Source organism: Pristis pectinata, chromosome 4, assembly GCF_009764475.1.
Source record: "Pristis pectinata isolate sPriPec2 chromosome 4, sPriPec2.1.pri, whole genome shotgun sequence".
Lineage (NCBI taxonomy): Eukaryota > Metazoa > Chordata > Chondrichthyes > Rhinopristiformes > Pristidae > Pristis > Pristis pectinata.
In genome coordinates, this window is record NC_067408.1 from 91,060,809 (window position 1) to 91,075,228 (window position 14,420).

The 14,420-nt window shown below is 42.5% G+C and overlaps 1 protein-coding gene across 1 annotated transcript in view; it reads left to right on the plus strand.

Moving 5' to 3' along the window:
* LOC127570071 (immunoglobulin superfamily member 3-like) overlaps nt 1-14,420 on the plus strand; it is a 123,463-nt gene that overhangs the window by 97,755 nt on the left and 11,288 nt on the right. Inside the window, exons 7-8 of the mRNA XM_052015328.1 lie at nt 8,145-8,552; nt 12,745-13,155. Coding sequence (XP_051871288.1) covers nt 8,145-8,552; nt 12,745-13,155 — 819 coding nt within the window. The remainder of the gene's footprint in view (nt 1-8,144; nt 8,553-12,744; nt 13,156-14,420) is intronic.

Below are 14,420 nucleotides of genomic sequence, written 5' to 3' on the forward strand. Positions count from 1 at the left end.
TTGTGCAGTAGATACAAATTAAACCTACACAGTAAGTTGAAAGTCTTATTCCATCAACCAAGCATAATGATGTGATGACTTTTTAATTACTACCAATCAACCTTCCTAACATTGAAAATTAAACTATTGCAAGCGAGGAGCTCCCATCAGGTCTTTCTTGTGAGATTTGACAAATATAAAATCGTTTTTTTCCAGTTTTTATTTCACCCCCTCTCTCTTTGATTTGGCATTGAATCCACTTGCTCTAAATTATTCTTCATTAGCCCTTCCTTAGTGATATCACAATCCATTAATTTGATTGAAGGTGTATGGTTCATTCCCCTGTTTGCTCCCATCCCAAGAGCAGGGTTTCCCTCGCTACAACATTATCTGTCAAATTTGCAGCAGAACATCATCATTATTAAAGAGACTAGGGTTAACTTAAAGCAGACTCCAACAGTTGCCCAACTACAGCAAATGCCTTTTGCTGTAAAATGTAGTTGGCACAGCCGTGACAGGCTGAATCCTCAAGCTTTATATTAGAGTGAAGTGAACTAGTTAGAATTGCTGTGAAACTATTTTCATCAGAAAGGCCATGAAATTTGAGAAAGTCACCTTGGGAAACACTGGACATTTTCAACCCATTTGGAGTTTAATCAGTTAAATATTGTGATTGTACTGAGATCCTGTTGATAGGGAAGCTTGGTATTTCAAATTCACTCAGAAATGGAACCCATCGAGTACTGTTGCCCTGTTCTATGTACTACTTGCCATTGGTATAAATTATGGTTTAGAAAACCATAGCCGGCAACGCAAACCATTTGCAACAGATGGTGCCTGTGCCTGAATGTCATCCAATATTTGGCATTGTCTCATTTATGTTAACCCAGCAAGGTATTGACAAACACTAGGGACACAAAGCAGCCTACCAGTGAAGAGACTTTTGCCTAGAAAGTGAATGAGCTGATAATGACCAGATATGTGATCTGATTTCCAGCATAACAAAATTCATTGGTTCATTAGGCCCAGACATCATGCACTCAAATACCTTTCCACCTATAGGATGGGGATGTTGGAAAACGGGTCTGTCAGGGTCCCAACCTGGACAGCCAGTGCAGCAGGCAACTGGTAGGAATGGTAGTAGAGGGGAGGTGGGTTGCGGGGAGTTCAAGGGAGGTCTGGGTACATATACAAGTTTAAAAGGGGCTTATCAGACGTGGACTCACATGGCCAGATGCCAGTGTTCAGAGACATGCATGGGCAAGTGTGGTAGCATAATTACAAGACTGGTAGTCAGAGCTCTGCACTATTGATTCAGGAGAGTGAGTTCAAATTCTGCTGTGGCAGCTGGAGAATTGAAATCCAAATACGTAAATACTTCTGGAATTATTTTCAAATGCTGTTCTTGGTAATGGTAGCTATGAAAATACAGGAGAAACAAAGGACTGCAGATGCTGGAATATCTAGATGAAAAACTCTATGATGCTAGAGGAACTCAGCAGGCCAGGCAGCACCCGTGGAGAAAAGCAGGCTGCTCCCATGATGAGTTCTCTGCCTCTGCCACATCTACTCCCATGATGAGGCTTTCCACTCCAGGACATCCTAGATGTCCAACTTTACTAACTTCCCCCTGACTGTGGTTGAGAGAGCTCGCACCCATATCTCTGCCATTTCCCGCACCTCTGCCCTCACCCCCACCCTCCGCAGACCCAACAAGGATAGGGTCCCCTTATCCTCAAATTTCATCCCACCAGCCTGCATATCCAACACATCATTCTCTGCCACTTCCGCCATCTCCAACAGGACCCCACCACCAAGCATATCTTCCCCTCCCCACCCTTTCTGCCTTTCGCAGGGGCCACTCTCTCCACGACTCCCTAGTTCACTCCTCCCTCCCCACCCATCCCGTTCCCACCCCAGGAACTTTCCACTGCCCCCACCATAGTTGCAACCCTTGCCCCTACACCACCTCCATCCAGGGACCTAAACAGTCCTTTCATGTGAGACAGAGGTTTACCTGCACTTCCCTTAATATCATCTACTGCATTCGGTGCTCCAAGTGTGGCCTCTACATTGGCGAGACCAAACACAGACAAGGTGACCATTTCATAGAACACCTGCACTCAGTCCATAACCATGATCTACATCTCTCTGTTGCCAGTCACTTCAGCTCCCCCTCCCACTGCATCACAGATATGTCAGTCCTCGGCCTCCTCCACTGCCAGGAGAATTCCAAGCGCAAACTGGAGGAACAGCACCTCATTTTCCGTCTTGGAACCTTGCAGCCTAACGAGATGAACATCAAACTCTCCCACTTTAAGTAATCCCTACAACCCCTCAACCATGCCGCTTTTCTTCCCTTTCCTAGCCTATCTTTTCTCTACCCTTTTTTTCCTCCCTACCTTTGACCCATCCCCCAGTGGATCTGCTCTCCCCTCCTCCCCCACACCTGCCTATCACTATCTCTTACCTGCATCTACCTATCACCACCTTGTGCCCACCCCGCCTCCCCTCTTTTGTCCACCTATCACTGCTCTGCTTTTCCCTCCTATATATTGGGCGTCCCCTTTTCCTATCCTCAGTCCCGAAGAAGGGGCCTGACCTAAAATGCTGACCACCTGCTTTTCTCCGTGGATGCTGCCTGGCCTGCTGAGTTCCCCCAGCATCATCGTGTTTTTCAGCTATGAAAATACAGATTGCCGCTAAAACCCATCTGGTTCACCAATATCCTTCACTGTAGGCAATCTATCACTTTTATCCTGTCTGGCTTGTATGTGACTCTAGACCAGCCAATATGTTTGACCCTTCACTGCCCCTTCATCTCTGGAGAAATCAGGGATGGCAACAAATGTTGGCATTGACAGCACCAACAATATCCTGTGAATGATTTTTAAAACATCTGCCCTTTAATACTAACATGGGTATCATGAGCTTCGTAAAAGTCAGTTTTCTGCACGAGTGGCCTGTAGCTTCCATGAGTCACCTAGAGATGGGTCCAGGTAGGTATTGGCTGACCTCGGATGTCACTGCGTCTGTCATCTGTCAATAAGGAGGACTTGGAAAGAAAATCAGACCTTGTGGAAATCACATTGTCACTGATATTTTCCTTTCCAGCGAATTCTAATTGTGCACTCCACTAAAATGTGGTAGCATGTATTCCAGATTTCAGATGGTGTGACTCTGGCTGCAAGGCAAGATTGTTGCAAAATTTGGGCACATTCATCAGATTGCATTAATTAGATTTGAGCATTATCAGCCAGGTTGTTAGTGTGAATGTGGATAGGAAAAAGCAACAAGTTGCAGAGAGGGATTTTAAACTAATTTTAAATATCAAACAAATTTCTAAATTAAGAAAATTCATGACGTTAAGGATGGAGAAAGCCAAAATAAAAATACTTTCTTCATCAGTCAAGGAAGGTATCTGATGAACTGACGGACACCGCACATTGTTGTTTCAAAAGTCACGCAGCGATGAACTGCGATTTGAAAGATAGACCAACAGTCTTAAGAGGTCGAGGAACTCCTGCAACGTTCATCTGCATATCCTGGACTGTAGAGGAAAGTCTTGGCTGGTTCTGAGACATTCCATTTCTGGGTTGTCAGCTAACTTCAAAATAAAAACCCAGAAATCAGTGCAAGTATGAACGGAAATTTGGCATAAAAACAATCTAGCAAACCGTCATTGAGGTCTATAAATAAATTACCTCATGATAGATTGCTAGATTTTGGGCTGTTACAAATTGTAGCAACCAGCATAAATAAACAATAATCCTTTCATCAAGAGTTCAGATTGTTTACAGGCCCTCATTAAATCAGACTAGAAAGAGGATGCACAGTCTCAAAATAAGAAGCTGTACTTTGGGTAATAACTCTCCTGCATTTGTGAGCACTAATGAAACTGGGGGCTGGATTTAGCTTCTGGGTAAGGTGATTATGCAAATTGTGTTGTCTTTCATAATAAAGCAGCAAACCTCTCAACACCTTCATTAACACAGTTCTGAGAAGCTCTGGGAAATTGCATAATATCCACCCACTTACGGGCTATGGCAACCAATTATTGTTGCAATGAAGTGCTCAGTCAGTAACTGCAAATGTTCAGTCGAGAATTTAGACATTGAAGCTTTTGTAAAACGGAGCCATTTTCCTCCTCAAAATGTGCATTTAGTTTCTCACACAACAGCCCACCTTTGTCACCCTAAATCACCTCCAATTCACTTGTGCATTTCTCATTCATTGTCCAGGAGAGCATGCATCATTTGTTATAATTGCCCAGCTAAAAAAACTGAAAAGAATAACATAATGTTCCAGCTTTTGCTTTGTTATTGAAATTATGCCAGCAGCATTCGCTATTGCAGGATTTGAACGACTGCATCTAATATGTTTTGCCCAGCTCAGGTTATCCCCTTAAACTTAAAAAAAATCTTTATTAGTATCCTGTGATAATATTGTTGTATTTAATCTGCTGCTTTTTCACAAGCCAACGGGGAGTTATAATTAGGAATACAAATTGGCCTATTAATAACCATATCTCAAAGATCATTAATTCTTTCACCTTTTGTTCCAATAGTTCAGGAACTCTCAGGGATTTACTAGGTGTTTACTAGGTAATAGGGATTTACTATTGTGGAATTGTTGTTGAAATTTGATTTTAAGATTATTGGTGAAATTTGCTTAAAATTGCTCATTAATAATGCCATTCATAAAATTGACCCATAATTGTGATAAGAAAAATAAATAAAAGCAGTAAGTGAAGGAACAATCCAGTGTAATATTGAATTTAATGCATTTTATTCAAAACAAAATTAAACAGTAAATAAGAAAATGGAAACTAACAAGAAGAATATATGTAGTTGTAAAAGAAAGACTGCACAAAGTAAATGTATTTGCATGCAAGCATGCATAAATTCTGTTTATGATTGTATATGTGTTTTGCTTGTGTTTTCACCTATGGCTAGCTGTCTGAAAGTCTTTCCATCTTCCCATCTTCATCCTTGTATCAGTGTCAACCTGTGTGACTATATCCTTGATACTATCTGTATCTTGTGTGTCGTTTTGAGTTGGCTCTTGCAGTTTTGTATGTGTGGCATTGTTCTGTAGCTCAAAAATACTTATAAAAAAACAAATTGAGATTTTATCTATTGTTCTCCCTTTCTTTATATATCAAGTAATGTTTTCACATCCAGCAATCAAAAAACAGAAGCACTGCTTTTTCCCTTTTTATTTTCTTTCTTTGTGCTTTCCACTTTGTTCATTCCAGCCAGCATCAGTAATATGTCCATTTACCCACATTTATCCATCCTGATGGATGACTAGCCTTTGTTTATGAAATGAGCCATAAAATTAAACATTATATGTAGAGAATGTGTAGTAAATTGGGTCGACACCTTAGAGTGCTGGACTATATTCTAGACGTCCATAATGATGCACTGGCTGAAATCGCAAGCATAGTTGATGTCATAGTGAGAGGATTAAAGGTATTGGTTTTTAAAAACTTGAAATATTTGATCCTCATTTCAGAATGATTTGAGGATATACAGCAGGCCCATGATAGAAAGCCATTGCTAGATGAACAGCACTGACATTTATAACATAAACATCAGAGTAGTATAGTAACACGTTATCCATTAATGCAGGCCTTATCTGCTCAGCTCTATTAATCAATGTGTATAGCAGATGCACTGTGCTGCTCGAAAGCCCATGAGTGCCACATAGAGCTCTCTAAATCCATTTGTCTGGGAACTGTCGTCTGTGCAGTTTCAGGCTCCCTGTTTTAATTGCCGGCGCATGCAATGTGATGCACAACATCGTGGAATGTAGTCAGCACTCAGCTGCTTTAAAGTGGATGACATGCTGGTGGCATATCAGTAATGCAATGTTCTTCAAAAATGTCAGATCAGCATCCACTTCCAATAAATGCTGTGCTTGGAGTAGCTATTTCTGGTTATTGTGAATTCTCTTTTAAATGTCAGGTCCAGCCAGGAGTGTCCCAAGGCACAGAGGGCCTGGAAATCCACAAGCCCAGTGACCCATGCAATTGCCACAGTTTACCTCTCTATGACCTCACAACTTAACCCCAGCAAAGACTTGGGGGTGGGGAGGTGGGTTAGTGGAAGGGGTCATTTAATAAATATATTTCAACTAAGATTTTACACAAGGCAGCCATGCTGCCAAGAGTGTGCCTCATATGCCAAAGTCCAGGTAGAGCAGGAAGATGCTATACCCAGGCCCAGGGGGGAGTGGAGGAAATGAAAGGACTTGGAATTCTTTGAGAATCCAAACCATGACATGCCAATGGTGCCATATTACAATACTGTTGTTCAAAGCCAGCACTATTCCCACTGTTAGCCAAGGACTTGTAAGGAAGTTCATGGAATCAGTTACACCTACTTGTGACACCACTAACCATGCAGGTAGTAGGCAGAGGCTTCACCTCCAGTGCCATGATTGGGCCCTCTTTGCAGAGCTTTCTTTGGACAGCAGCTGAAGTATGTGGGAATGAGTGCGATCAGCCATGAGTGATGTTGAACCTTCAGCCATTATTTCTGCAGTTCAGAATGAAAAAATAAACTATTGGTTTTAAACAATGCTTTATTCTGACAGTGTTTAGAAATTGGATTGGTTAGCACCCGTTTTTGTGCTCTGTGCAACTTAGTCACAATGACCTTCACCTGACACCCCACCAACTTGCCAATCATCTACCAATCTAGATGAACCAGATGAACCATCAACCAGATGAAGCTGTCTAGCCCACAATCCCAATGCTACCAATTTTTCTTTGCCTCCCCTGCTAATCTTCAACCCTGAGCCCCCCCACTACCATTCCATCAGATCTCCTGCCCTTCCTTCCATTTATCCCCCCCACCCCATTCGCCTACTTACCTCAGTCCAAGTCCTGTGCCCTGCTCCAGACTGACTTGATTTCCTTTGCGTGCTATGTCATTGTGGCATGTTCTTTGTGTAAACCCTGTTCGGTAGCACATTATCTTGGGCTTCACGTGGTACTGCACTTTCCAGTGTTAGGCCTTTTGGGGGTGGGGGGGACTATTAGTTGGTCACTGGGAACCAACTATTGTGTCTAACCACTCACACTACACTTACGAAGCATCTATTCCACACAGTAATCTGTTTCCAAAAAAACAATTTGCAAAGAATTGTTTTATCACATGGCTGCTTGTTACCATGCAATCTGAGGAACTTGCGATCTATGAGTTACTTCTAAATCGCCAGCAGGAGTAACATTACATTTGGCATGTTAATGTGTGAGTGCTTTGATTAATTATTAATTTGCTGCACATTTGCACAATAGAGATGCAAACACAGCAACTACACAGCAGCTTTTTGGATATAAAACCTGTTGTACATCACATTGATGACCTCAATGAATATTGCAATACAGAGACGGCGTCAGTGCTGAATTACTCCAGGGAATGTTAAAAGCAGGAACGGGGGAAATGTTATTCTGCTTATCAGCCATGTTTCATACCATCTCCGGTGCTAGCTAGATAAAGTCAGGTGAAAGTTAGTTTCTAAACTGCCCAGCTTGTTTCTGAGTAAAGAACCTGAATTCTCTAAAGACAAAATACTCAGCAATTACTTCATTGGCTGGGGAAGAAAAATCTGCAAAACAGCTCTTGAGGCACTGTGGCTTTGAATTTGATTTTCCATCCTATCTGATGATTCAAATCAACCAGTGGTGAAGAGCAATGTTGACTATCTGCTGCATGGGTTATCATCTGTAAGGAGTTTGTACGTTCTCCCCGTGACTGAGTGGGTTTCCTCCCACATTCCAAAGACGTACAGGTTAGGAAGTTGTGGGCATGCTATATTGGCGCCGGAAGCGTGGCGACGCTTGCGGGCTGCCCCCAGAACACTCTACGCAAAAGATGCATTTCACTGTGTTTCGATGTACATGTGACCAATAAAGATATCTTATCTAATCTTATCTCACTGGAGTTCTGGAGCTCAGTGGGGGAAAGAGTGAGGAAGAAGTAGAGGAAAGATTAGTGTCTTGCTAGTAACCAAATTGCCTCAGTGCAGATAGTGGAAAAGTGCTTCGTCCTCCTGCTAGTGGTTAGAAAGCCTGAGAGCGAAAAAATGAGCAAATTATGAATAAAATGTGTTCACCTTTGTTTTACTTGTGACCAGCTCTTTATTTGTCCTCACAGATGGGAGATTAAAAGTCAACCAAGCAAAACGAAACCTTGTGGTAACAGAATATGACAATGTTCACTTAAGCTGTATCATCACAAATCAAACAAGTCCAGACTCTCAATTCTCTGTACAATGGTATGTCCAGAAATCACTGGAGAAAGAGAACAAACTTATTGTGAAATCAAACCGTGACTGTGTGTTTGAATATGGGAATGAGCTGGGAAGACATGAGAGGAATGAGCGAATGCAGCCTGCAAAACCTTCAAGTGGCCATTACACTTTGGAATTATTCAAGGTTGACATTGATGATAGTGGCAAATACTACTGCCATGTGGAGGAATGGCTGCTGAACCCCAATAACTTCTGGTATAAAGTTGGAGAGAACAGGTCCGGAATGACCTCTGTCACAGTCAAGCGACCAGGTACTGAATCCATATTTCTTTCTTTCATATATTCAACAAAAGTGTGAAGCATGTATGCTTATGAACAACTCTGTGGAGTAAGATCCAAGTGGTTAAATCTGATCACAAGCCACTCATTGCAGGTTGTTCCACATGTTTCCCTTGATAACTGCATTGGGAAAGGGCTATTCCCCACCTATTGGTCAAGAAATGATAGAGAGCAATGACCTAGAAATTTATAATGCACTATTAAAGGTGTAGTATGTGGTTATTGTGCAATATGCCAATGACCATTTAGCTCATGACTCCACCACTAAAAACACCTGAGGCCAAGCATCCAATGAGGAATATTCAGGGCCAGGGGTAATTGGGGTTGAAAGGTGTGCCCGAGGTGATAGGGCTGGGATGGGGAGGGGCAATGTGGGAGTGGTGTGAACTGTGGGCATGGAAGTTGGTACCACGTGTGGAGGATCCCAATGAGTAGAAGTTTAAATAATGAGACTTAATGTAGTGGGGTTCCAGTCCAGCACTGCGCAATAAAACTACTCCAGTTGGAGCATTGCATGGGGAATGATAGACGTCATTTATAAAGTCATAGAGTCAAAGAGCAATACAGCATGGGTACAGGCCCTTCGGTCCAACAAGTCCATGTTGATCTCGATGCCCACCCAGCTAGCCCCAATTTCCTGCGTTCGGCTCATATCCCTCTAAGCCCCGCCCCTCCACGTACCTATCCAAGTGCTTCTTAAATGACACAATTGTACCTGCCTCAAACACTTTGACAGCTCATTCCATATACTCACCACCCACTACGTGGAAAAAGTTGTCTCTCAAATCCCTTTTAAATCTTTCCCCCTCACCCTAAACCTATGCACCCTGGTTTTGGACTCCCCTACCCTGGGGAAAAGACTGTTACCATCCACCTTATCTATAACTCTCATAATTTTAAACGTTGCTACAAGGTTGCCCCTCATTTTCCTACGTTCCAAGGAATAAAGACGTAGCCTGGGCAACCTGTCCCTATAAATCAGGTCCTCTAGTCCTGGCAACATCCTCGTAAATCTTTTCTGCATTCTTTCCAGTTTAACCACGTCTTTCTTATAACAGGGTGACCAAAACTGTTCACAGTACTCCAAATGCAGTCTCACCAATGACTTGTACAACTACAACGTAATGTCCCAACTCCTATGCTCAATGCCCTGACTGATGAAGGCCAGCGTGCTAAATGCCTTTTTCACCACTGCCTACCTGTGATGCCACTTTCAACAAGCTATGCACTTGTACTCCTCGGTCCCTCTGTTCCGTTACACTCCCTAGTGCCCTACCATTCATAGTAGAAATCCTACTCTGGTTTGACTTTTCAAAATGCGTCACCTCGCACTCATCTGTATTGAAATCCATTTGTTACTCCTTGGCCCACTTCCCTAACTGATCAAGATCCCCCTGTAATCTGTGATAACCTTTTTCATAACACCTCTTAATTTCATGTCACCCATTAAGTTACTGATCAAGCCTTGTGCATTCACATCCAAATCATTTATACAAATATCGAGGGTCCCAACACTGACCCCTGCAGCACACCACTAGTCACCGGCCTCCATTCCAAGAAACAACCTTCAACCACCACCCTCTGCTTGCTACCTCCGAGCCAATTTTGAACCCACCTAACTAGCTCTCACTGGATTCCATGGGACCTAATCTTCCAGACCAGTCTACGATGCGGTACCTTGTTGACAGCCTTGCTGATGTTCAAATAGATAACATCCACTGCCCTACCCTCATCTACCTCTTTGGTTACCTCTTCAAAAAACTCTAAAAGGTTCATTAAGCATGACTTTCCACGCACAAACCCATGCTGACTCCTCCTAATCTGATTCTATCCATCCAAATGCTGGTAGATCCTGTCCCTCAGAATTCCCTCCAGTAACTTCCCCACTACTGATGTCAGGCTGACTGGCCTGTAGTTCCCTGGCTTGTCCTTGCTGCCCTTCTTAAAGAAAGGAACAACATTAGCCACTATCCGGTCTTCGGGAACTTCCAGAGGCTAACAATAAAGCAAATATCTCCTCAAGGCCCTCTGCAATTTCTTCTCTAGCCTCCCACAAAGTCTAAGGATGCACTCGGCCAGGCCTTGGGGATTTATCCATCTTAATGCACTAAGGCTGCAAATACCTCCTCCCTGGTAATACGAATGTCTCCAAAACATCTCCACCAATTTCCCTTATCTCTTGAACAACCTTGATTTTCTCCTCTAACCATTCAGGAGAAATATTCATTAAAGATCCCACCCATCTCCTGTGGTTTGAGACATAGGCGGCCCTGCTGATCTCTCAGGGGACCTACTTTAGTCACCCTTTTACTCTTTACATAGCTATAGAGCCTCTTGGGATTTTCCTTAACCTTACCTGCCAGATCCATCTCATACCCTCTCTTTGCCCTCCTGATTTCCATCTTTTCTTAATCTTCTTATAGTCATCAAGTGATTCACTCGTCCCTGACCTCCTAAACCCAACGTATGCTTCCTTCTTTTACTTGACAAGAGTCTCAATACATCTCATTAGCCAAGGTTCCTTCAACTTGCCAGGTTTACCCTTCACCCTAATAGGAACATGTTGCTCCTGGATTCTTGATATCATACTCTTAAAAGCCTTCCATTTGTCATTCTTCCTTCCCTTCAAACAGGCTCACCCAATTGACCTCCGCTAGATCCTGCCTAATTCCCCCAAAATTAGCCCTGCTCCAGTTTAGGACCCTAACCTGTGGACCTGTCCTATCCTTTTTCATCACTATCTTAAACTAATAGATTTATGGTCACTAGAACCAAATTGCTCCCTGACTGCCTCTTCAGTTACTTTTCCTGCCTCGTTCCCCAAGAGAAGGTCCAGTATTGCACCCTCCTGAGTAGGGCCCTCTGTATATTGACTCAGGGAACTTTCCTGGGCACATTTCATAAATTCCACCCCGTCCAGGCCCTCAACGCTCTGGGTAGCCCAGTCAATACAGGGAAATTAATATCTCCCACTAATACAACTCTATTATTCTTACGACTATGCGCCATTTCTCTACGCGCCTGCTTCTCAAGTTCCCGCTGACTTGGGGGTGGGATCTATGATACAGCCCCACTAGAGTGACCTTCACCATGGTTTTAAGTGCGCCTGACATAGAAATCGAATCAGATGTACAACCTGCTCCCGGGAAGCACTTGGTTAAATTCTAGTTACGCAGGATGACCATGGCCATTGTCACATTTCAGTCTGGAAAAAGTCCATTTTCAGTTATGTATCACTGAGATGAATACCCTACACAATTAACTTCCTGTGACTATGCTAATCTTGAAAAGTGAACAGAGAATGTTCTGCTCTTGTCTTACTCTCTGATGTGTGATGGTCCATGTCATCCTTCTAAAAATGTCAGTTTTCCTGGTTTTAAACTGAAGAGTCAAAAGATTTTACAGATCTTCTTTCCTGGCAGAAGCCATTAGACTAATCTACCTAATTACAACTGAAGTCCAATTTATTACCATTTCCTAAGGATTTGGGAGTTATTTGCTGTGTTAATGGAATTGTAACATCCTACAAATTGTTCGTTAGACTCTGGTATTTGCTTTCAATTTTGTGGCCATAAACTAGTGAGTGGAAGGGCCTGCCGTGAGCAGTTGCCACTTCTGATTTGTTTGGCATTTTGCTGACTAGACCACTGATGGATTCGGCTCCAGGGTAAGTGCATTATTATCTTTTATGTGTTTCTTAACTCCTGCCTTCCCGTGGCCATCGACCCAAGACCAGTCACATAAATTATTGTATCTAACCTTTGTGCTGCAGATAGTGAAGACTGTGAAAATGGAGCAAATCTGTCCTGCTCTTTCCATCTGCTTGCAGCCTCAATGCCAGCTCTCCAATAATTGGCAGAGAATTATTAAGACTATAGCTGTTTCCACTAATACCAAGAACCAAGATCCACTTACATTGGATCATCAAAGTGAGAAAGTTGAATATAACTCCCTCTGGCATTTTATTGGCCCTAGTTGTAACTGGAGGTTGGCTTTGGTATCAGACAACCTAACCCAACCACAGCCAATCCGAACCTGACTGGAGCCTGAGGACTTGAAATTTTCCAGAGCATCATCTGCAGAATTTCACACCACATTGAATAATGATAAAATTTAAGCAATCAAATTTCCAATTAATTACATTAAAATGTTGTGTATCCACAGAAAACAACTTACAAACAGTCAAGGCTGAAAGGAGTATTTCTGTACCCGAGGATGGCCAGATTCGACTGGATTGCAAGATTAGCAACCGTACCAAATTGGATTCCCAACTGTCCGTGGCCTGGTTTACTCAGAAAACCCCGGAGACAGATAGCTATCCAATTTTCAGTCTGAATCGGAATACTGTTTTTGAGTATGGTAGTTCAGTGGATAACAGTATGAGACTGAGGGATAGGCTACAGTTTGAAAAATCTACCAGTGATTTATACAGTTTGATACTTCAGAAAGCAACCATTTCTGACACTGGCAGCTACTACTGTAATGTTGAAGAGTGGCTGCTTGATCCTAATAATATGTGGTATAAACTGGGAGAAGATCAGTCCGGATTGACAACTGTCACCGTACAACAACCAGGTACTGTATAGCTATTTGTTTCAGTTTGGGAGAATCATGGTTTACATGAGCTACACTTATTTACATTAGGTCATATAAGATCAAGTCACCACTTTAGAAAATTTTAAATCAAAATTGTGTTTTTCCATTAGCTTATGCTAAAAATTAATTAGAGTATGTGCAGAAGGTACATGGAAATAAAACTGTCTGCCAGTTCCAGTCCCCATATCCCACACTTTCCAGCCCTCCCTCATAGTTGCACACTATTCAGATCTGAAGATAAATGTCCAGTTCTTCGTGATAGCTCAGTCTAACTCCGGGAGCTTCATGCCCTGCAGTACAACGGGAGTTCATTCAACAAGTCGTCAGCTCCTCTCCATCTTCTCAAGGGAAGTTGGGGGTGGCCAATCACTTTTGACTTAACCAATGATGCTCAGTTTCCTTTTAAAGAAAGAAGTAATTGCAATTCTTCCTAGTTGATTGATGTGTAATGTGGGAGGCACAGTTTAAAATTACAATGTTTACATCATAACCACCATAACTATCGGCTCCCACTTTTCCCTTGTTCTCCTTTCCACCGCCTCCTCCAAGACCTCTACTCCAGTCTGAAAACGTGGGGACCACTAAAGAAAACACAGGAAGGTGGAAGCAGGAACAGGCCACTTGGCCCTTCAAGCCTGCACTAGCCATTCTCTATGATCATAGCTGATCCACACTGGCTTCATCTCCACTGTGCCAGTTCCCTATTTAGCACACCACATCCATATTATTACATTACAAGTGCTATAATTGTTGCAGAATAACATAAGAAATGGGAGCAACAGTAGGTCACTCAATCCCTTGAGCCTGCTCTGCCATTAGTATGATTATAGCTTATCCATTCTTGGGCTGAACACCTCTTTCCTGCCCTTTACCCATGCTCTTTGACTCTCTTGTAGTTCAAATGTCTATCAGTCTTCATTTTTAATCTATTCAATCATGTTTTCCTACAGCTGTCTGGAGTAGAGAATTTCAATGAGCCACAACCCACTGAGAGAAGAAATTCCTCTTCATTTCAATCTTAAGTGAATAGCCCTTTATTCTGAAACTATATCTTAGAATCCTCCATCAAGAAGAACTGTCCTCTTGACATTCACCTTGTCAATCCTCGTCAGAATTTTATGTTTGAGTAAGGTCACCATTCACTCTAAATTCCAATGAGTGTAGTCTCAACCTACCCAACATTTCTTCATACTTAAACCCCTTCATCCCAGGAATCTAGCTGGTAAACTTTCTCTGCATTGCCT